Source organism: Sabethes cyaneus, chromosome 3 (genome assembly GCF_943734655.1).
Source record: "Sabethes cyaneus chromosome 3, idSabCyanKW18_F2, whole genome shotgun sequence".
Lineage (NCBI taxonomy): Eukaryota > Metazoa > Arthropoda > Insecta > Diptera > Culicidae > Sabethes > Sabethes cyaneus.
Window position 1 is genome coordinate 83,776,083 of NC_071355.1, and position 23,007 is coordinate 83,799,089.

The window sequence follows — 23,007 nt, forward strand, 5'->3', positions numbered from 1 at the left end:
TTCGATCATCCATCATGCATGAGGAGAAATGGAAGTAATTGTGTGCGGTCACCTGCAGAATCCACCAGCATCGGCTAGGGAACTGGCGGGACTGACGAATTATCCTAAAAGAGCTGTGGTGTGCTGGTGTGAGTAATTGAGAGGTGCAAGGAAACTCTCAGGGCTGTCCGCAAGGCGCAGGCCACACGTTGGAGTTGAACTCTTGATCGTCAACTGCGGTTGAGGCTCATTTTAGAAGTCAAGGCTGATCTCAGTATCACGGATTGTGCTTTGGCGAAAAAACTGAATACTCACTGCTGTACTGCCCATAAATGAAAAATTGGCTAATATGCCATTTTTTCCAAAATTGAGATCATAATATCACACGATAGCATACACTCCAACCAATGTTCCCACGGAAGCCGATTGTAAAAAAATGTATTTTTGGAGGCACAGGACGTAAAACAATTTTGGCTAATATCCAAAATAAATGAGAAATTGTCTAATATCCATAATGGGTTCAAACCGCATGCGCAGCAACCGATGTGTTCTTATTTTCCATCACACATTAAAACTGATCATGTCATGTGGTGGTTTCAGACGTAAGGTTAGCAATCGCAAAGTTTTTGGATCGAATCTTGTTATTTTTTCACATTTTATCTTTTTTTACAATCTAGACGGCAGGATTCGCGGCTTCCATTAATGACGGCATGGAGTAGCAGCTTCTTCCTTCTGGCTTCAAGCGCTGGAAGCACACGCTTCGTTGGCAACTTCTCCGGGGTGCACGGATTACTTGTTTCGTCGTCCACTTCGTCTTCACTGGTGCTTCCGTACCGTTTTAGGTAGTTCAAAGCCATTTTGTAGGCTCACTAACACGAAATAATTCATAACGTATGGACGTTAGCCAAATTTGCTCCCGAATTGTAAACTCTACTTGTGTTTATAAATGAAAAACTGGCTACTGCGTTAAAAACGTCCGGCGGAGGGAATTTGGCCACATCTATCGCTGTTTGAACTCAACGGTGTAACTCCGGCGTGTATAAGGGGCAATATGCACATTAAACAGGTTGCCATTATCGCGTAAAACATCTTTTACAGACAAAAGTAACAAAATTGCATTTTTCTCTAGTTCATGTCGGTGGCATATTAGCCATTTTTTCATTTATGGGCAGTGTACTGTATGGCGAATTCGTCTCGGAATGGCTACAAGTGTTACCGAGCAAGTGGGGAGCCCACAGAAGCCTCAAACAAAAACAGGCTCGCAGTAGGGTTTGTAGCAAATTCGAGATTGGTTTTGGGGATGGGTTCGTGATAAAAGCTCATGACTTGGCAAGGGATCTGCTTCATTGGCATCCGTGTGAAAACCAGTATTTTGTGACGGATAAGAATTCGGAGATACACAGGGGAAGGTGCCTCACCTGGCGGTTTCAGTCCCATGATAACCTGCCGCAGTTTCAGCATGAATGCTACAATGGACAACAGGTTTTGTCTTAGGATGGCAAGCCACCTAAGCAAGTCGGTAAGCTACAATGGACAATGGACTTCTGTTCATCTCAAAAGAGCTGAGTGCACCATATTGTAATCAAGCGAAAGCTGCAGATGAAGAGAACAGTGATAAGTTCGTGGTGCCGGCTGGCCGAGGCCATGACTGGGGGGGGGGGTTGTGCACCAGCTGACCAGTGGTGTCAGCAGTAGGTTTTTTCATGCAATGTAACATAGTTTCGTATGTTTCATCCTTAGAAACGATTTCGATTAAAAAATTAATCAATGCGGGGCACTTTCCGGGACGCTTAGTAATCCGGGACAAGTCATCCAAATCCGGGACAATCCCGCATAATCCGGGACGTCTGGTCAGCCTACCCAAGTAGCAATCCAATAGCAAATCATTCTTATTCATTTTTTATAGCAGTTTTATCAAAGCATTGCCAAGTGTATCAGGTTTTATAATGTTTTGCCTCAAGTGAATTTTATCTTGTTTGATTAACATTTGTGAAGTATGACTGAAGGAAACTTGAAGAAACACTCATAAAACTGTATTATCAATAAGTGTAATTCACCTTATAAACGGTTTTAAGGGATACTTGATTTATGCTTAAAAACGACGCTCCTTAAAACTTAACAATAGATTTGACAAAAATTTATTTATTAAATGCCTTAAAACCGTGCATTCTTGAAAGAGAAATCATCCCAAGTAACCAAAAGTTCCGATAAAAGGGGATTTTTGGCTTAATCAGCCAACGAAATGATCATGAATAGAACTCTATTCAACTTCATTTTTAAATAATTAACCGTACTTTCAAGTTAGTAATTGATGTTTAGACTTCGAAGGGAATACAAAGTAACTTCTAACAGAACTAGAAAGTTCGCAAAAAGTTCACTTAAGTCGCTATATAGAACACTGTTCAGCCCAAAAAGAAACTTCAATAATTTTCAAAATAAAAAAGATTGGGGGAATATTTTCCCACTTCTTCCTGTTTTGCAGATTCATGACATTTCTCATTAACTAAAGTGTTTAATTTCGGTTAATAATCGACTGTTTTTTATAAATATTAATTTATTGTAACTTACCACACACCACCACCTACACATAAACCTCGGGGATTTGAACTCGAGTACTTCTTTTCGGTAACTTAGACGTATACCACTGCTCCGTTGCTGGAATATGCGATTTGCATTTTTACTCGATGTGCTAATTTCTCATTTATCACAGCCCCGAAACGAACTTACACTTAAGAACAACTCATCGGCAAAATTCATGTCACTAGCGGCGTCAGAGATGGCGCAATGCATCAGGATAGGCATGTAACGAGGAACGCTCGGGTTCAAATCCAGTAGCGGTCGGTGTTAGTTAGACTTTTTTTAAATGGTCTATCTTAATCGCATGAACCGACTTTACAAAAGTTAGGAGGGGACGGAGGTAGAAAATGGAAAAGTATAAAAATAGAACTACAAGCGCTGTTGTATAAACTTTTGCCAAAATTTCTTCAGAAACTGCTTAGCGCTCTATGCAGCGAACTCAAGGCAAGGTTTATTACGAGTAAAGCTGCTTAGCAAGCTATACCTCCATAGACATAAAGCTTGTTAACCTTCCTTAGACACCATTATCCGAACTCTAAGTTACTTTCAAGTTGTATGTTGAACTTTCAAGCTACATGTTGAACTTTCAAGTTGCTACAGATATTAACGGTACTTTAATGAGAATGAAGTTCGGTTTACAAATGTAATGTCTGGTTGTTCAGCAAGAAAGTTCTGCGGAACTAAATTTGAACCAAATATGAACTTTCAAGTATGTTCCTTAAGTGAAATTCGAACTTTTGGTTGCTTGGGATACTGCCCAATTGCATATGGGCGTTTATAAATCTAGTGTTTTGCAATACCATAAGTGATCTTATCTTTTTAAATAAATGTTTGGACATATAAAAGGCTTTTTGCCGCAATTTATTAAAAATTTGCTAGCTATCAACTTTTTGATGAAATGATTGAATTTTTTTATTAATTAAATTTTTCAATAAATCTAGCAAAAATAACCGGCGCGTTTAAATTTTCTAACTTTCATGCCACAAAACATAGACAAACTGTGCGTGGCATGAAAAATTTATCATTTATGGATAACAAAGCAACTGCTTTTGTTACCATTTTTATTTACAATTTTCGTTTATATCTATTTTAGAAAAGCAATATCTGTGAATGCTTTTTTCTCTTATAGCGCTCAGTCAATTAAAAAATTTAAGGCTGTGAAAAGTGCATGATGTCTTGCAAATGTTCTTTGAGAAACAACCATAAAATCATCAACACTTGTGGTGGTTGGTGGTTTTTTTTTACATTCAAATTACTCTTGGATATCATTATAAATAGATAGCGATAAAAATTATAAGTTGGAAACATTTTCAAGTGCGCCTTAAATAAAATTTGTTACTGGGGGTTGCATTTAGCGAAGTGGAAGAAAACCATCCCATTCGTTGTTACTACCAAAACATACGAGGATTACAGACATAGGTAGACCCATTCTTTCTGGCTGCTAGCAAGTGCGACTACGATGTTATTATGTTGACCGAGACATGGCTGGACGAATGTTTATACAGTGCGCAACTGTTCGGCAAAGACTTTGGTGTCCATCGCACCAATGGTAACCCCTCGAACAGTAGAAAAACCCGTGGCGGGCGTGTTCTGATTGCTGTTTCAACTCAATGGAACAGCTATATCGATCCAACGCCTGTTTCCAATGCTGTAGAGCAGCTATGGTTTAGAATCGCTACGCTTCGTCGAGTTGTGAGTGTGGGTGTCATCTATTTGCCCCCGGATCGTCGTAACGATATTAGCAGCACTCACGACCACGTGGACCCTATCGGTGCTCTTGTCTCCAACTTGGAACTCAGTGATTAACTCTGCAGTTTGGGGACTATAAGCAACCTCAGCTTCGATGGTGCAAGTCGAGTGACGGGTCTACACTTATCGACGGTTTTACCCTACATGGGTCGATGCAAGTCAATGGTCTAGCCAACAAAAACGCTAGATTTATTGATTTGGTATTGATTAACGAAGCCGCAACACCAGTCTGCACCGTTTCGGAAGCAATTGAGCCTTTGACCACTCTCGACGCAGACCATCCTGCTTTGGACGTTCTGTTGAGTCTCCCAACGCCGATCATTTTGGAGGTTGCCTTCGGGAATGATGGTACACCGGGCTTTCGCCTAGCTGTACATGACGGAGTCAGATCCGCTATCTCTCGCGTTGACTGGCAGACAATAAACTTTGCTACATGTATTGACGACGCCGTCGATTATTTCTGGTAAACAAACTTTAACGTGAATCTTTAAAATGAGTTTGTACCCAACGCCCATCTACCTTCAAAACCTCCTTGGTCGAATAATCACCTACGCAGAATAAAACGGCAGAGGAGTAAAGCTCTACGAAGATACTGCGTTCAGGGCTCCTCTTCTTTGGATGATAACTCTCCTTGATGACTTCGGCGACATTTGTTCTGGAGTGGTTCATTTGGGAGGGTTGAAGATTACAGATTCTAACCGCAGTTTCCATGCCGATGATATGCTCGATGTTCGGTGTCGTTGTTACTGTGTAATTTAATCCCTTGTTGAGTATATTGATCTGTTCGATCTGTCATGAAATGTTGACTATAAAGTTGTCTAGTAGGTGGACCTTGGTCGCTTCTAGTTGTGAGTTGTTGTTGCGTTGGCGTAGTTGTCGAAACTTCCTTTCTTCTTCCTATCTTTCTCTTTCTCCCGGATTCACATTTCTCGGCGTTTTAAACTTGTGTTAGGAACAGTTAGGAACAGAAGCTGAGGGGATATTGTGATCCTGTAAATAAACTTTAAAAGTAACTCAGCGAAATTTAGAAAAATGTGTGCATAATATAATGTCAGCACTCTGTGATACCCAAATTTTTTTGTGATCAACCTTCATCATCTAACTAAAGAAATCTACTGTTTAAAACGATTTTATCATGCAGTTTTTTTCCCATTTTAACTTTAGTCCCAGTTAAAGACCGTTTTTCGGTTATGGACTTTGACATATGATTTTGGAAATTATTAACTTGACCGGTTTATTATTGGCAATGTATGGCATGAAACCTAAAAAACAAAACTTAACATAGGTATAATAGCATGCGAGCACATGCGAGGTTTTATGCACCAAATAATTGAAACCCAAATTTCTTAATAAATGACTATCTTTAATGCTATGCTACTACCAGTAGAGCAGCTTCTCCTTGTAAATCATTGTACACAAAAGAAAACATCAAACAATAAAACATGAAACTGGTCTATTAATAGTAAATATACCCTAACTATAGACAGCGCATTTTATCACACGCTACCTAAGTGCAGTCGTACTTCTCAGTTTACAACTTTTAACAAAGCTCTAGCGTGCTTTAAGCTTAGACCGCTCAATTTCCAACCGATTCAACCCAGCAGGCGCTCTGCGCTTTCCCCCAAAAGTAGGCTTCTCGCACTGAAATTCGTCGATCAGCATGGTAACGATCATCAATTTGAAACGAGTGGAAAATGAACCATTCGGATCGCGAACTGCGCTCGCGGCAGCTTTTGATCAAGTCCAATGGCAACGAATCGGTTGAAAAAGCTCTCTGGCTGGTGGTAGTAGGTAGAAAGCAGGAAAAACTAGTCGCGTGCATCCCCGTGGGAGAAAGGTCAGCTTGCGATGGGTCTGCCGACAGCGGCCGCGAGAGTGAGAAGAGATAGGAAAATCATCGGTCTAAAGCTAAACCCATATGGGTCTAATCGGAGAAAAGTGGCCTTTGAGCGATTGCACGCTGGTCGTCTTCGTTCAATAACTGTTCAAACTTGGCACGGAGCGGAACGCATTTTCGACCTCGTAGTCCCTGAGTTGTTATTATTTTCGTTGTGGGTTGTGTTTTGATTCGTGTAGGATCGCGCGTGCTTGCGGAGGCTTTTCCTAGCCTTAATCACAGCCCAACTCAGCGCGTTATTCGCCGCCGGTCCATTGCAATAGATCGTAGAGAGAGATCGTAGTTTTGCAGGTTTCGCGTTTCGTTCGATTGAATTGCCGTTGTAGCTGCATTTAATTGGCCGAATTTCGACAATTGGTGGTTCGCATAAAGGGGTATTAGTGTTTAAACAAACCTCCGGTGCAGACTAAGCAAAAGTGAACGGTCTCGCATTCCGATTATTTGAAAAAGTGTGAAATTTTTTTTACTGAACCTCGGCAATGTAAAGCGGTTGCCGTTGTTCGCAGGATCAGTGCCGATGATTTCCAATAACATTGAGAAATATTAATCGCAGTGAAGAATCAAGTTGTGATATCTGCGTCGTGGTCGGTTGTCGATTTAAAAAGTGGGAGTTTAACTATAGCGACATTTTCGGTGACAGCGCCCTCCATGTGCAATACTCAGTGTGCATCCAATGCTCATGCTCCACACGACCCAGCTCAATGTGGCAAACAGTTAGTGATTTTTTTGTGTTCATAATCCACCAACTATGCCTTTACGATACCTGCAATCCCGGGAAAAGTAATAAATCAAGTGGCAGTGGTTTTACTAATAACTATAACAGCACAGGGGACCACTTCTGTGCGAATTTATCCCGCAATAATGACCCTGTTATTAATCCGATTAACCGCCAACATCACCATCACCTTTGTGCAGTTCCTTTTGGTCCTAGTCCCGGTCCTAGTGTAGAGCACCAAATCTTTAAGGGCCTAGGTGCTAACGATGCAGTCTGTTCCTCTTCTAGATCGATAATCAGCCAACGACTCGATGATCGTGGCTCGTTGAACTTGGGCGTACCTGCTGGAGGTCGTCGTCGGTCTTCCTCGATGCACGGACCGGGTTCGGTCCACAGTGGTGCTGGAAGAATTGGCATCGGCTCGAAGGCGATTGTTAACGATCGCGACAATCTAGACATCAGTGGTCTGGCAAACAACCTTCGCGACCTGCACAGTGGAAGCAGTGGCACCAGCCATGGCAGCCACCGGGAGACCAGCAACTGCGTTCAGGCGCAGATCGAAAAGATGTTCCATGAAGTTGCCAAGGAAGAGGGGAGCGATGGCAGCTTGTCGGCTACGGCTGCGTCTACTGCAGCGGCCATTAACGGGCAGATCTTTTCCGTGCGGTGTCTCGGATCGCTGCCACTGAAGGACAAAGTCACCAGCCTGGTCGGACTACAGGAACCACTGTGGCAGCTGTACCTGAGTGGTGCCGGACATGGGGTGAGTAGATTAAATTTTTCTTCTTTTCTTTAATACAAAACCATGTTTTCTTACATATTTGGGACAGACATGACTCATAAGATGATATTCTCGCGTAAGTTTTCAAAAGGTCCAATGTAACAATGAAAATTTTTCATTTGCTTCTGTTCTCTTGAGCTTATAAAGGAGATACAAATGCACTTGAATGCACATGCATTGCATAAATTGGTCGTTAGCGTCATTAGCTAACTCCTCCTTAAGCAATTTTACATTGCATTAGTTTTGGTCGCTGTGTAATCAGAGGGGAGAGACATTGAAGAGAATCCCTCATTGTTAGATTTAAGCTTTTGAAAAGTTACACGAGACATGTTTATTGATAACTTTTTTGTAAACTCTAAATATAGAAATAATACTAAATACTATGCAGAGAAATATGATCAATATTATCAATTATACTAAGAAGACGACTGTAGGGCAACCGTAGAATAAGAAATAATAATATCACATATTGCAGGCCTGTGGGTTGTGATGGTCGTAAAGTACAATTTTGAGAAAAACTATAACAATTTTAGGTTATCATTCATTTTGTGGGAATAGTGACAAAATATCATACCTGAATTCTAATGCAGAAAACTTTTTATCATGGTAAACCTGTTTCTTATAATGATCAGAATGTTTAAATTTTTAAATGAACATCAACGAAGTTTTAGAAACCCAATCTAATATAGTATATATGGAATATGTGTAGCACGTTAGGCAACTGCTAAAAGTTTTTCACCCACATACCCCTCCTTTCCTTTTTTTCGAAATTAGCTTGAAAACTCGGGCGGCAAAAAAAATTATTGGACATGAGTTAAAATTTTTTGCTAAGATCAATTGGCTGTGAGCCCTATAACCTAAAGAATTCGCAAAATGAGTGTAAATGCTTCCAGCACTAAACAGAAATAAAAATTCAATGCAATGCATGCATGCACAATGCAATGGCCGAAACGCGGTAACAAATTTTTCTTTTATCCTTGTCTCTCTTTTGGTGGGATTACGCATGGAAAATAATAATACAGGGGAACTGGGGGTAAAATGAACACCCTTAGCAATTTCGCTATTTTCTCCCCCAGGAACCAACCAAATGCTGAACGCACTATATGAATTGAAAGCTAGATTCATATTCCACGTAGCAATATATAAAGATGTTTGAAAAGGGACGATTTGTCGTGAAAAATTCCTTTTTTTCGAAAGCGTTACATTCGAGCCTGATTTCTTTTCGTGTGGGTAAAATGAACATGCAGTGAGGGCAAAATGAACATGTCATTGAAAACTACAATTAACATGCAGTTTAGATAAGTTAAACATTATTTTACATTATCATTGTTCTACATAAGCCGTAGATATTCAACAGGGCCGTTGGAATTAAAATGGGACTCCACAAAATTAACATAATGTATCTTCGCTACGTTCATACAATGCTTGACTTTTAACTCGCATGATTTTCCAGCAGTCGGTCATTTTCCGTCATTTTTCGAGAGACTCGATCATTTTTATTGCTTGAATTGCAATTATTTCGTGGCTGCAGATAAGTGGAAAATAAAACATTATTATACACACTGTTCATTTTTCCCCCATAGTGAGGTGTTCATTTTACCCCCAAAACGCCAATTGTTTTTAAGTGTTTATTATAAACAAACAGTTGATAAAAATATTTGGAATTTTCGACAGATCCGCAGGATAGTGACAAGCAAACAACACTAAATGATACCAATAGTCGCAATTTAATTTGTTTCGCCAAAATGGCTTATTTACTAATAGTGGAAATTACCATCGGCGTCAGATCTCAGCAAATATTTTTTACTTTTTCAATTTTTTTCACATTGGAAAACTTATGATCACCACATATTGTCTCAAACAGCTTGAAATACTTCTAGGAGAAGATACCTATTGATCTGGAATAGATTTTAATCGGTTTACTCGGAATTTGGCTGCCTGTTTGTTTTACCCCCCTGTTCATTTTACCCACAGTTCCCCTATATAGTAAAAGCAAGACTAGACTTTGTATTTACGATTAAACTTTAATAAAAATCGCCTAAAACGCTTAATTTTTTGCTTATTTCAAAAAATTTATTGCTATTTTTTCTCCCCCTCCCCATGCGTTGTACAACATCGGAACGAAAAAAAAACTTAATAGAATAATTGTAATAGACATATACAACTATAAAAATTAAGTGTTGCCAAAATTGTCTCCCGAAAAGATTAGATAATTATTCAACACAAAAATATAATGCAATTAAATGATAATAAGAGATCACATGGAAATCATTATGAATATTATTGAACAAACAAAATTGCTGGAAATTTGGAGCTCAAAATTATATTTCCCAAGTTTATGTTTTACCACAAGGAATGAAGACGTAGGTCTATGCCAAAAATCATATTGATATGAAAAACTTTTATCGAATAAATACAGTTTCAACATAATTCATGATTATTGTTCAGGCTGCCGCTCAAAAGGCAAAAATCGGTCTGAATAGTCATAAACGTATTTCTTGTAAAATTGTAACTAAACGATGATTTGGCTGTTAATTACATACATCCGTTGAAATAAATGAGTAAACGACAGAAAAAAGTCTTGAGTCTTCACTATAAACATAAAATCAACTGCTTTACCCACAATTTATTTTTTGTAATCATAGCTGTAAAGCAAAAAAAAATCATCTTAATATAAGAAAACAAACTGAAAATAATACCAATTTGAGCTGTCATCAAGGGTTTCGAGTCGTATTTCATTGATTTAGTACGGTAATTCCCGTTGAAACGGGACCACTACTAACACGAGGTCTTCAAATATTATAGCTTTTGTACTTGATTGGTTGAAAATGATTAAAAAATAAAAATTACACTTTTAATACCTCGAAATAGTGGATCCCTCGTTCACCAACGGGCGTAAGAGGGGCCTTACAGGTCAAAAAAGTCGAAAAATCATTTCAATTATTCTAGCTAACACGAACAGCAGAAAAAAAAATCGAAATAGACAACAATAAAAAAACAACAGAACAAAGTACCGTCAAACTACCCCGTTGCAACAGTTCTCACCTATGAGTGCAAGTGAAAACTTATCTGTAGTATATTTGAAGACATTTAATTAACACAGTTATTAGGTCTAGCATAGAATATTTTCAAATATTGAGAAAAAATATGCGATCAATGTTGGCTGTTGTAGAATTTTTTAACTAATTTGTTACTGGTCACCCCATAAAACGGGGTAACTTGTAACAAGCAATATTTTTTGGACATTAAACGAATTTAAAGATTTGTATGAGTTTCTTTTGACTTGAATATGCAAATGATAATCCGACTTGCGATTTTTAATGCTTTTGCTATGAATATACGCATAAATGTCCTATGTCACGTTGGTGAAAAAAAATTATGAGCATCGTAACGGAAATTACAGAAATAACTTTTTATATTATTCATGCAGTTGATATTCCTTGTCTAGATCCTTTAGAGCTGCCTTCTTTAAGGACCATTCACATATTACGTAACGCACTTAGGGAAGCGGGAGTTGTGTAGTAACGCATTACACGTCCTATATCCACTATGCAAAATCACGTCATGAAATGGAGCGGGAGAGTTAAAAATCATCGATATCTTGGTTACGTAATATATGAATGTTCATTACGTTACGAGTGATCGTAACTAGACATAGTCATTTTGCTGGTCGATTCTCTCAGTAAGGTTATTTTCTTTTTGATCTCTTCCATGGCCATATATTTATATAGATATATTTTCAGTATATCCAGAGAAAAACTGGCATATTTCCGATCACCGAAAGTATCTTACATTCTTCAATTGTGCTTTAGTATTATTTGATGCAAAATTAAATGATAACTTGCCTCTTGATGCTAACGGAGCACAGCTTTTTATATCTACCAGCTATTTCAAGTTACCCCGTTTAAGTACTTGCTTTACGAATAATGTGGTAACAAGTAAGATAAACAAAACTAGTCATCATAAATCGATTATTTTGTTTCCTTATTGTTCATTTTGCTATGAAAAATGTATGTTAGACTTTTTTTATTTGAAGTGCCTGTGGGCGACACGAACGTTTTACTGACGAAAAATTGACGATGAATTTGACACCATCTTGTGAATTTTTTTAAAAATCAACAAAACAGCAGAAAGTCAACATAACAGTATCTATGGCTTCTTTGAACTGTTAACAACAAGATTCAGTGACCGATGTAGATTAAAAATTGAAGTAACAGAACAAAAAGTACAGAAAACTGGATCGATATAGCGTTGTTGCATGTTACCCCGCTGTTGCAAATTACCCCGTTTGATGGCACTTTTTAAAAATATTACGTAAAAACTTTAAAACTTAAAAATGTTACGTAAAAAAATGGTTTTCACTTCATTTGAAAACGCCATATGCTTCGTCTTTACATAAAGGGTGTCCACGGTGAAATTGCAACACACTCAAATTGCTCTAACTTTTGAACCATTGGCTGAAATAAACTGAAAATTTGCATGGAGAAAACATTGTTTATACTGTGTGAGCCCCCCTATCAGATGCGCGAACATATGAAAAATTCCGTCGAAAGAACAGCTCATTTGCGAAAAAGTTCTACACAAGTACATCGAAAATCAGAATCTGTCACATCGTGCCATCGGTAAAAAGTTGGGAATCCCAAATTCTACTTACTGCAAAAGATAAGTTTAATGTTCCAGAGAACCTCCGAAAACAGAAAATGTCGAACTTTGCCAAGAAATTCTTGATTTGGCAAGCAAGTTGTTCATGTGGAAAGCGTAGTACACCTTTCGCGACCCCAGGTACCATAAACATAGACAGGTGTGTTTGAAAGAGTGTCTTCAAAAGCAATTTCTTCCTCTTCTGAAGTCTCACAACTGTCCTACGATCTTCTGGTAGGATTTGACTTCATGCCATTGTGCAAAGGCCGTGCTGGAGTGGCATAAGGCAAATAATGTCGATTTCGTTCCAAAAGATCATAACCCCTCAAATGCACCGAAGATACGGCCAATCAAGAAATACCAGGGTATTATAAAGCAGAATCTTATGATACATACTAAAGTAGTTAAAACTGTCGAAGAAATGAAGAAAGTGTGGGTAAATATGCAAACCATGTCGATGCTGAGGTTGTGTAAGATCTCATGGATAGGGTTAAGGCCAAAGTACCGGCATTCGGATACGGAGGCAAAATTTAATGAATTAAAAACGCTAAAACTAAGTTTAATTGTTTCATTTGATGCCCTGAAAGTTTGATGACAATCGAATAAAAACTCGAATTTTGCGAATTAATTTTGTGTGTTGCCATTTTACCGTGGACACCCTTTAACCGTGTCGCTTGTTGTTTATTTCACAGCTAATTTTAGTAATATCACAATAAATATATGAAAATTGTGAACCTTGCTCTGATACATGGTTGTATCATTTAGTTAATGCCAATGCACACCTAATTTGATAAATGTATTTCATAACATTTTTCTCAGCTTTACAAGGGTGGGCCTAAAATGAAAATTGTTTGGGAGCTCATGGCGAAAACAGTAATTGTCTGATGAAATTCAATATGGCGACCAAATCCAAGATTACCTCCAACCAGTTTTTACTCCATTTAAAAGCCCTGTGCTTCAAATTTACAGAGCTATGCCATTTGTTAGTTGCTACATTGTAAATTCAAAAATTATCACATAATATAGATCTCAAGCTTTGCTAAAAATTCTACTTTTTTGAAACTGTTGCGCCCTTTGGGAACGAGGCGTTCACTGTTTCGAGATACTAAAAGCAATTCTCATTTTTTAACCATTTCAACCAGTCAAATTTTTAATATTTGAAGACTTAGTGTCAGTAGTGGCTCCGTTTCAACAAGATTTACTCATAGGTATGTACTGAATCAATAAAATACGACTCGAAACCCCTGATGGTTACATAATTCAAATTGGCATTATTTTCAGTTAGTGTCCCTAGATTGAGATTATTGTTGGCGTTACAGCCATGATTCCAAAACAAAATTTGTTAAAAAACAAAGTATTTTATGTTTACAGTGATAAACTCAAGAGTTTTGTCTGCCGTTTACTCGCACATTTCAACGATTGCATGTAATTAACAGCTAAATTATTGTTTATTTACAATTTTACAAGCGGTACGTTTATTCATCTATTCAGAACTCTCTGAACTTAAGCGGCATCTTTAAAAAATTTCATAAATTAGGGTACAGACCCAATTTTAAGTATTCTAAGCAGATCACTGATTATTTTATCTTGTTTTAAGCGATGGGTTGACTAACGGGTGTCAAAAAAGAGAAAGATACATGAAGAAGATCTGATTTACCGAAATTAAAGATAAATTATCCATTGTTGAAAAAAATTAGCTTTCGAAAAATTAGCGACGAAGCTTTCGTTTGACGTCGAAACAGGAGCGTTGCACGGCCGTCATGTCAACTTTGCGAATGCATCTCTTGATTCTACCAATCAACTGTTTGCAATTCATGGCTCTCCAGTTATTTTTTGTACACCATGGAACTCAAAATCCCGAAGAAATCTTCGATTATGCGCACTGAGACAGATTTTTCGGGTCGCGGTTTACGGGTAAAAATGGGAACGAATGGGTATTCAGGAACGATTGTGTTTTTTGGCGTAATTCGATGATGCTCTATCCGGCCAAAACACGTATTGTCCACCTGCATGATGTTTTTATAGAAACGGGATCAAAATTTTCTTCAAACATTAGTCTGATGCATTTTTGGTAGCCAAACCAGAGGGCTTGTTGTTGAAGAGACGAGAAAGAGAACGATGTCCTTCTGCGTCCATAATTTTGGTTGGTCTTCCACTACCTTGCTTGCGAATAGTTATTGGACATCTTAGGATATGATAAACAATCGAAGCCGCAACATATTTGCTTTTCAAATGTTATACCGTATACTTTTTGCTGAGATTTCTGTTGCAGTTCGTAGAAGTGTACAACGCGCTCCCGAAATGCTTCTTGTTTCGACGCCATTTTTAGCAAAACTGGGCAAGCATAAACAAAACAAAAAATATGAAAATTAAGTGCCGAGGGGGTTATTCTCTTCAGTAGTATAGCAAGGTGGCGATTCTTTCCAGTAGCTGTAAAAAATATGAATTTTTTGACAATAAAATTTTTCATTCATCATATTTTTTGTCAAAAACAGAGTAAATTGTGTTTGTTAAATGATTCACGATTCTGAAAATATGTAACAAATGCTGCATTTTAAGCTCATTTATTTTCAAGTGTTTGAAATAAGGGACATCTGATTAATCTGTTCCTTACCCTATGTTGAAATTTTATTTATTCGGTACAAGTTTACATACCAATTGGTTGGATAACATTTGCTGAATATCGCAATGCATTTTGGTATTAATAAAACATTTGAGTTATAGGTTCGATAAATGAATCGTTTGTTTGGGAAACCTCACTTCTGCTTTTGACAAAATTGTAGGAAAACAACAAAAAATTGATTTTCTCGAATTATTTTTCAACCCCAACTAAAAGGAAATAATCTTTTTGCCAGAATATGAGAGAAGATGTAGGAATTCCTGAGGATTCAAAACTATCAAAAACTCATGAAAATTGACTCATTTCAAATGGCGCTTGTAGAGTTTCACAAACAAACGATTCAAATGTTGAGCTTGCCGTGATTATTTAATGTCTGCTCCACTTACTCATTTTAAGAACTGCTTCTCTTCCGCGGGCTTTTCCCTTCTCAAAGAAAAAAAAAGAAAAAAATAAATAAAGGAGCCTGCGATTCTATTTTCTGCCTATGTGTATACTATTTGCAGTAATCAAACCCCAAGACTTATACAGCAATCTCCCGAATAACACGATAAGTGCTACTGCGCGCGATGACTGATGATATTAAATTGTTTAGAAACTTTTTGGGAGAGATTTTCCAATCTCTTCAGAATCCGCAATCAACAGATTCATCTTCGATGAAGTAGCAAGATATGCGGACAAAGTTTCTGAAGTAACAGGAAATATGAACCGAACTTGCTCGTTCTTGAAGGTTTACCATTTTAATAATAGGTTCAAAAAACCGACAATTTTTCAAAAGAAATGGCGGTTGGCTGTGACCAGTGTTGCGAAACCCGGACTTGTGCGGACTAATTTTCTCACACACGCGTACTCGTTCTAATGAACATGCTGGCATAAGCGTTCCTTTCGGATTCCCGCTCTTGTTTATTCATACACTGCAACGACTTTTGCGAGTGTGTGTTTAGCTAACAGCCACGGTCGTCGCTCTCGCACGTCATTGCAGCCTGAGCAACTGATAGCGATCATTCGCGAGGACTCACACTCCCACCCGCGTGTAGTATCGAGAGCGTAATATGAAGAAGAAAATAAAAAGTAATGCAAAATCTGCATCCCATTGTGCCGCTAGCGCTCACTGGCAACTGGCTGCTCACGAGTTGTTTGCCTCCTGAGTGGTTATGCAGGAAGACGCTACGAGACTGTGCGTTTTCGAGTGTGTAGGTAGTAAAATGTTTGTACACAGCTACGCCGGCTGTTTTTCGTTTATTCTGGGGGCGCCATTTTGAGAATTTGCGTGGAGCGACAAATTGGCTAGCGCCGGCGCTGCTAGTCGGTCTACTCGCTATCGGGGGGGTTTTGTTGAAAATGGCCCTCCTTTATAGGTAAATTGAAACGTTTAAAAAACAATTGTTATATTTTTAACCGGGTGTTTCAACTGCTCGAATTTTGTCGGATTTTCGGTCAGTCAATTTCGGGTAAAATTAGCTATTTTTTCAGGGCAGACGTTACTTGAAAAGGTATTAAATCGAAATGCATGATGTTATGGGTAACATTTTACAATTAAACCACTCAAAAAGCTTAATTTCGATGACATCAAAGTTACATCCGCACGCATAATCATTTCCAATTTTCAGGTTTTCTGTACGTTATCAAAACTTAAAGGTTCGAAAAGATGATAGGAACGTTCAGACATCATGAGATAGCATGTATGTTGGAGGCCCATCAAAACATTTACGAATCTGAATGCTTAACTGGTAAAATCAATCACCCTGTTCTTCTCACCCACAGTACCCCTACTTTTCCTCTATCTGGCGGCAACGCGTGCCGCGAATTCAGTAGCCGTCTCTAATCCGCCCTCCAACCGCCCCCTAACAGCCGCTGCTCTACACTAATAAAATTTTAAACCTAACAATTATTGGACCTGAACACATACTTTTTATGTTACTTAAAATATTATTTTTATATATTTAAATATAAATATCATAAGAAATTTCTGTTTTATTATGAGGCAGTCCATAAAAGGTATATGACTTAAAAATTATATTTATGTGTGAACTGCCATAAAAATTATGTTTCTTATCCTATAGTAGAAAATTATGTGCTCTTGTACATACTTTTAATCGGGCCATAAATGTTATTCATGGCGATACAAATGATTTTTATGTGCCTCACACATATATGTTATTTGTAGTTTCACACATAAAGAGTATACGGAAATTTCGCGACAATAGATCAAATTACTGGTCGCAGTGGAGAATGTACCCAAAAAAAAAACGGAAATTTGCCTCAGTGTAGCATACTCGTCAACAGCGCGCGTCCAACCGGTACGGGATCTGCCTCGAAGTCGTCGGCCTCTGTCGGAGCAGAGGCTGAATATTGTTTCAGCTGGTCTCTCATCCGGCATCCTTGCTACGTGGCCAGCTCATTGCAGCCTGCCGTGTTTTAATCGCCTCACAATATCCGTATCTTTGTATACTTGGTATATTTCATGATTCCTGCGCCACACTTCTTCTTATAATATGCCGCCAAGAATTGATCGCAGCATCTTAAGTTCAAAAACACCAAGAGCTCATTGGTCGCTCTCTTTCAACGTCCACACTTCGTGACCGTAGAGTACCGCCGGGAGAATTAGCGTGTTATAAAGCGCGAGTTTTGTACGGAGTTGCAGGCTACGGGACCTCAGGTGGCTACCCAATCCGAAAAGGCTAACCAGCTATCAGCCAGTGTGAAGAATTAAAACAAAATGTCAAGTTCCGTAAGAGGAATGTAGCACCAAAGCTTTGGTTTGCCTTTGAAAATGCTTTTTCCAAATATACTGCAGCGCGATAAATATAAACTGTTATGGTTGGTTGATTCAGTAAACAGTTATCGTAAATCATATGTAAATTCAGGTTTCCAATGACTACAACTTGTTTCAAAATTAAGAAATGAGCCAGATCAATATTCTACCCAGCAAAAAAAACTATAATTTTCAATGTTCCTTGAGTCTGTTAGCTGTTGCCACACCCTTACTGCTTTCACGTACAATTACATCCATGAAATTATCATCACTTTTTCACCCGTGAAAGTTATAGCACTTTGCGGCTATCATACAATCAGCAGCAACCTCATAATAAACCTAAACATTCGCTATACCTAACAACAATCGCTAATCCTTTGCCAAATTGTTAGCAAAACCCGCCGGTGATACTGACATGCCGCGCTTCAAGTACAATGTTGAAACCAATTGCACCATCCACACACATCGACCGATTGCACCCGGTTGACTCGATAGGAATCTTCATCATGTAACAGTACAAATGACCACCTCACACGATGGCAGTTGAGGACGAATGTAGTGACTGGGTGCAAAAAATGCTGCCAGTTTATTGTTGTTTCTTCAACATTTTCGTAAAACGGACCGATAAGGTACACCCCGTTCGGAGCCGTTGAAGGTTATGTGATTTCGATGCGAATGTTGTTTCGTGAAGTTACAGCAACTACATCAATTCGCCAAAAAATCTGCTTAGATAATTCGGCACTATGCAAGGCAAATTAGAAGAAAGCGAAAAACGCATTCAGTGAAAGTTGCATGCTGGCGAGTGTTTGTTTTCTTTTTCGCACAAACCATGCTAGTGCGACACTCCACAAAACGCACCATTCGCGATGCGCCGGTATGGTTGGAGCTTCTTGCTGCACCAATAATTGGTACGTACCTCTTCACGCAACACCTGAAAGCATCCAGAGTAATGCAGCCTATTTTCGACCAGGAAATCTTCAGCCTCGAAGGAGGTTTTTTAAAATGTTCGTTCGATAAAATCAACTGCGATGCAGTTGCGTAGACAACTTTTTGCTATTAGATGCATCAAGGCCTTGGGTATTGAGCAAAAACGGGGCCTTAAGAGGAAGATAAATCATCCTAATAGCCGCCTATCTAGTGGCATGGATCAGAGGCGAAACTTTTGCGTGCAACTTTTAGGTTAGGCCCAACATTGCTAACTTATGGTCTAAAAAGATGAGTGTATGACTAATTTACGCTGTCGAACACTGTACTTAATTACTCTCATTTGCACATTGTTCAATTAGTTCTGCGTGAAATAGCACAGATGAAGGTGAAATGAAGTCATTAAATGCTTAAAACGGTAATTCGCAAACTGTTAACACCGTTGGGCTGTATGGTTTACTCCACTTAACTGCAAAACTTATTGTTTGACATGAAGGGCCATGAACCTAATCTACAAGACGGACTCAAATGATTACCATCTAGACACACAGAAGGACGACTCTGCCCTGTTCAACCACCCAGCAAGTCCCCTTCTATTACACAATCCAAGCTTTACAATGTAACAAATGCTCAACCAAATATAGGCACTAATTAAGCATCCTCTGCTTAATCGTTTTGAATGGCAAACATTAACCAATTCGTGTGGGTCCATCGTAATCAACCACATTCGTTAGCTCAACTGTTCGTCACTTTTTTTTTTAGTTTGGCCACAAAACTGTACCGTAGTACTGCTGCATGGCCATTGCGATGCGTGCTGCGAGCTCACGCCCCATGGTTGATGTAAGTTTCCGCGAAAATGATTGACACTAACGACAAACGAGAGCCGAGCGAGTTGCCGGTGCAGTGTCACGATCGAAGAAGTGTAACATTTTTCGATTGTTATTTTTTTTTTATTTTGCCTTTTTCGTGTGCTGCTGGTTGTTTTTTTTACATAACCTCCGGTAGGACGTAAAAGTTAATATTCGAAAATTATTCCACAACCGTGTTTCGACATGCGATCGGAACTGGAGCGATCGTCAAAAGGCGTCAATCAATTAGCCGAGCCGTATATTTCTGCGACAAAGAGGAATGAACGTATGGTGTTGTGACGGGCGATTTATCAGTCATTGTTGAATGTGTCACATGGCCATGGGCCATGACTGCTTACTGGAAGGAGTCTCAAAAGACGACTCTGCCAAATGACACATAATTCGATTTCTATTTGAGCTTATCCAATTAGGTTCAATGTTCAACTCAAATCTGTCCAGCCTAACCTAAGGCTAGACAATCGTTATGTTATATATGAGCCGTTCCGAATTATAGTGGTCTATTGACCATTTTTGTCAAAAATGGGATTTTTGCATAAATCGCATCTGTTTGCATAGATGTACTAAATAAAATGGTAGGTTTGCAACCTGCTTTTTTCATGTTGAATTTTTGGTCCGGAACAGAATAACCATTCTGTTCCGCATTATAGTGGTCTATGTGCATGGGACTTACTTGTGACAGAGATTGATATAAAACTCCCATAATTTGGACATTAGCTGAAAATAAGCGTAAGTCGATTATTGTTTTTAAAGTCATATTCAAATCAAAAATACTGAAAATTACCAAAAGTAACCAACAACGATGTAAAAATCGACAGTATTCGTAGTGGGTACAAGGGATTGAGAAGCGAAAGTCTAATAAATCTCAAGTGATCACACCATCTCCGATTTCATTTAAATTATATAAATACTCCTTCCGTCACATTCAATTTTCCAAATTTGTCCGAAATAATCAATCCCCCTCGCAGTGATGCTTGTCCGTTTTCCTAATATGTATATTATATTTCGGTCATTCCACGCCAAGTGTCCGAGACCCGTGTAATCGACCTACTCGGATTTTTACCAAATTCGGTCAGCATGTTCGTTTTGGGTCAAAAAGCAAACAATCCCAAGGTTGGTGCCGATTGGACTCCCCCTTTCTCTCTGGGAGCCCCCTCCTTCCCGCAACTTTCTAGACAGTCAGGTACAGCCTGTATAAGAATATTACATATACACTAGCGCCACGTAGTGAGACAATTCTGCGCTATTTTCTGTACCACCTTAAAGCTGGTAGTCATTTGAATAACCTTCCCAAAGGCCGCAATTTTCTAAAAAGTCAGCAACACAAGATGCAACCTGTATAAGAATATTATAGTGTAAGTGACACTAGTGCCACGTAGTGAGACAATTCTGTGCTATTTTCCATACCACACCACCGTGAAGTACGGTCAAGATCATGACTTATGCCATGTTGGAACCAATTAAGGCAATTCCCATATGCTACGTAGACTCCAATAAGGACGTTCGACCGCCTTAATGGAATCAGTCGAGACCGTCCTTATTAAAAACGTTCTTGTTCGAAACCGCATGTACGGTCATTTTCAGAAAACCGGAAGTCGCCATCTTTGATTCCAAAATGGCGCCAGAATTTAATATTCGAAACCCAGTCGTCATACTCTTTCATCAATACCCATTTTATAAGAGAAGAGAACACTTTCTAGTATTTGACAAAAGTTGGGATTTTTATGTATTCTTATGTTGAATCACTTTATATAATGGTGTACACATTAGAACATTGGTTTGGTGAAAATAATTGTATAGAATTTATTATCGAGTTTTTCAACAATTGCGTCTCCTGTAAAATTAACTAAATGGTCAATAGACCACTATAATTCGGAACGGCTCATATAATAGTATCATCGCCAATTTCTCTGGCGTCTCAAAAGTCGCAAACCACTTTAGATCTGGTCGAGCCATCTCACACGTTGAACCTCTCTGTTCAGAGTGCCAGAGGGGTTATTGAATAGAACTACTATGATGTGTCTGGTCCACCGTCGCTTACCGACGTTCGTACAAGATTTTTCTTTCTACGTGTTCGTTTCCTATTCTGTACGTCCATTGAATCGAGGACTTTTTTCTTGCAAACATGATGATTACTGGGCATTTTTCCACGCTAATCAGCACATAGTTGCGTTTGCATCAGTGGTGAAATTTGTCGATGACTGCTTATAACAACTGACAGTCAGTGGAAGTTCCAACCTTCCGACAAAAAAAAGTTTTGATTACCCTACAAATGTTAATGACGTTGGCATACCGAAATTTGCAATCTTCTTGTAAATATTGGCACACGTCGTTGAAAAATATGATAAACAGTAATGGTCCTAAATGACTGCCTTAGGGGACTCCTGAACGATTGAAAAATACTACTGATTCTATTGAGTACAATTTTATGCACAATCGACGATCAATCAGGTACGACTTGAACCAGTTGATAGGATTTGATGGCACACCCAGGTAATCAAGCGTGGCTAGCAGGATATGGTGAGTAACTTTATCGAAGGCTGCCTTTAGGTCCGTATAAATCGCATCAACTTGAAACCCCTGATCCATGTATGTAAGATACAGCGATGAGAGCTGTATGAGATTGGTGATGACTGATCTAGCAGGGAAGTATCCACGCATCACATTTTCGTGGATTTCAGAGCAGCATACGATACAGTTAAACGCGAACAGTTATGGAGAATGTACCCAACAAGGAAAAAAACAGTTATGGTAAATAATACTCGAATATAGGTCACTTACGCGTGTCGGGGACATGCTCGAGTCCTTTCGAATCGCACAGAGGGTTGTGGCAAGGGGATCGACCCCGCAGAGGGTTGCGGCAAGGGGATGTGATCCGGCAAGCGGGCATCGAAACTAGAGCGGCGTTTTGCGTCGTGAAAAGTTGACTCGACTTCCAGCTTGAATGCGTCGATGAATCTGCTTACTAGTATTATTGTCGTCAGTGACCATAGATACGATACGAACTCATCAGCCACTTACAGTTCATCGTCGTCAATAGTCAGTGTCCGTGGGAGGCAAACGTTGTTTTCTTTGGAACCTCATCCTACCACATATTTGGTTTTCGACGCATTGATTTGTAACCCTACCCGCCTAGCCTCCGTTTTTAGTCTGGCGTAGATTACCTCCGCCGTCCCTAGGTTTCTAGTAGTGATGTCGAGGTCGTCGGCGAAGGCTAGGAGTTGGCTAATCTTGCTGAAGATGGTACCTCTCGTTTCGATCCCCGTTCACCGGATCACACTTTCAAAAGCGATATTGAAGTACCCCGATACACGCTCGTAGCGCATCACTCACTCCAGCATAGCTTTGATCAGCCGCGTTAGTTTTCTTTTACCTTGTGGGGTACATTATCCACTGCGACCAGTTATTTTAGCTATTGTGGCGGACCCAATTTACTGTAGCCACGTCATGGTGTCATATCACTATTAGTACGAGTAATTTCCACTTATTGACTAATGGCGTTGTCC

The 23,007-nt window shown here is 39.1% G+C and overlaps 1 protein-coding gene across 1 annotated transcript in view; it reads left to right on the top strand.

Moving 5' to 3' along the window:
- LOC128739187 (uncharacterized) overlaps positions 1 to 23,007 on the top strand; it is a 75,519-nt gene that overhangs the window by 16,858 nt on the left and 35,654 nt on the right. Inside the window, exon 2 of the mRNA XM_053834620.1 lies at positions 7,206 to 7,680. Coding sequence (XP_053690595.1) covers positions 7,206 to 7,680 — 475 coding nt within the window. The remainder of the gene's footprint in view (positions 1 to 7,205; positions 7,681 to 23,007) is intronic.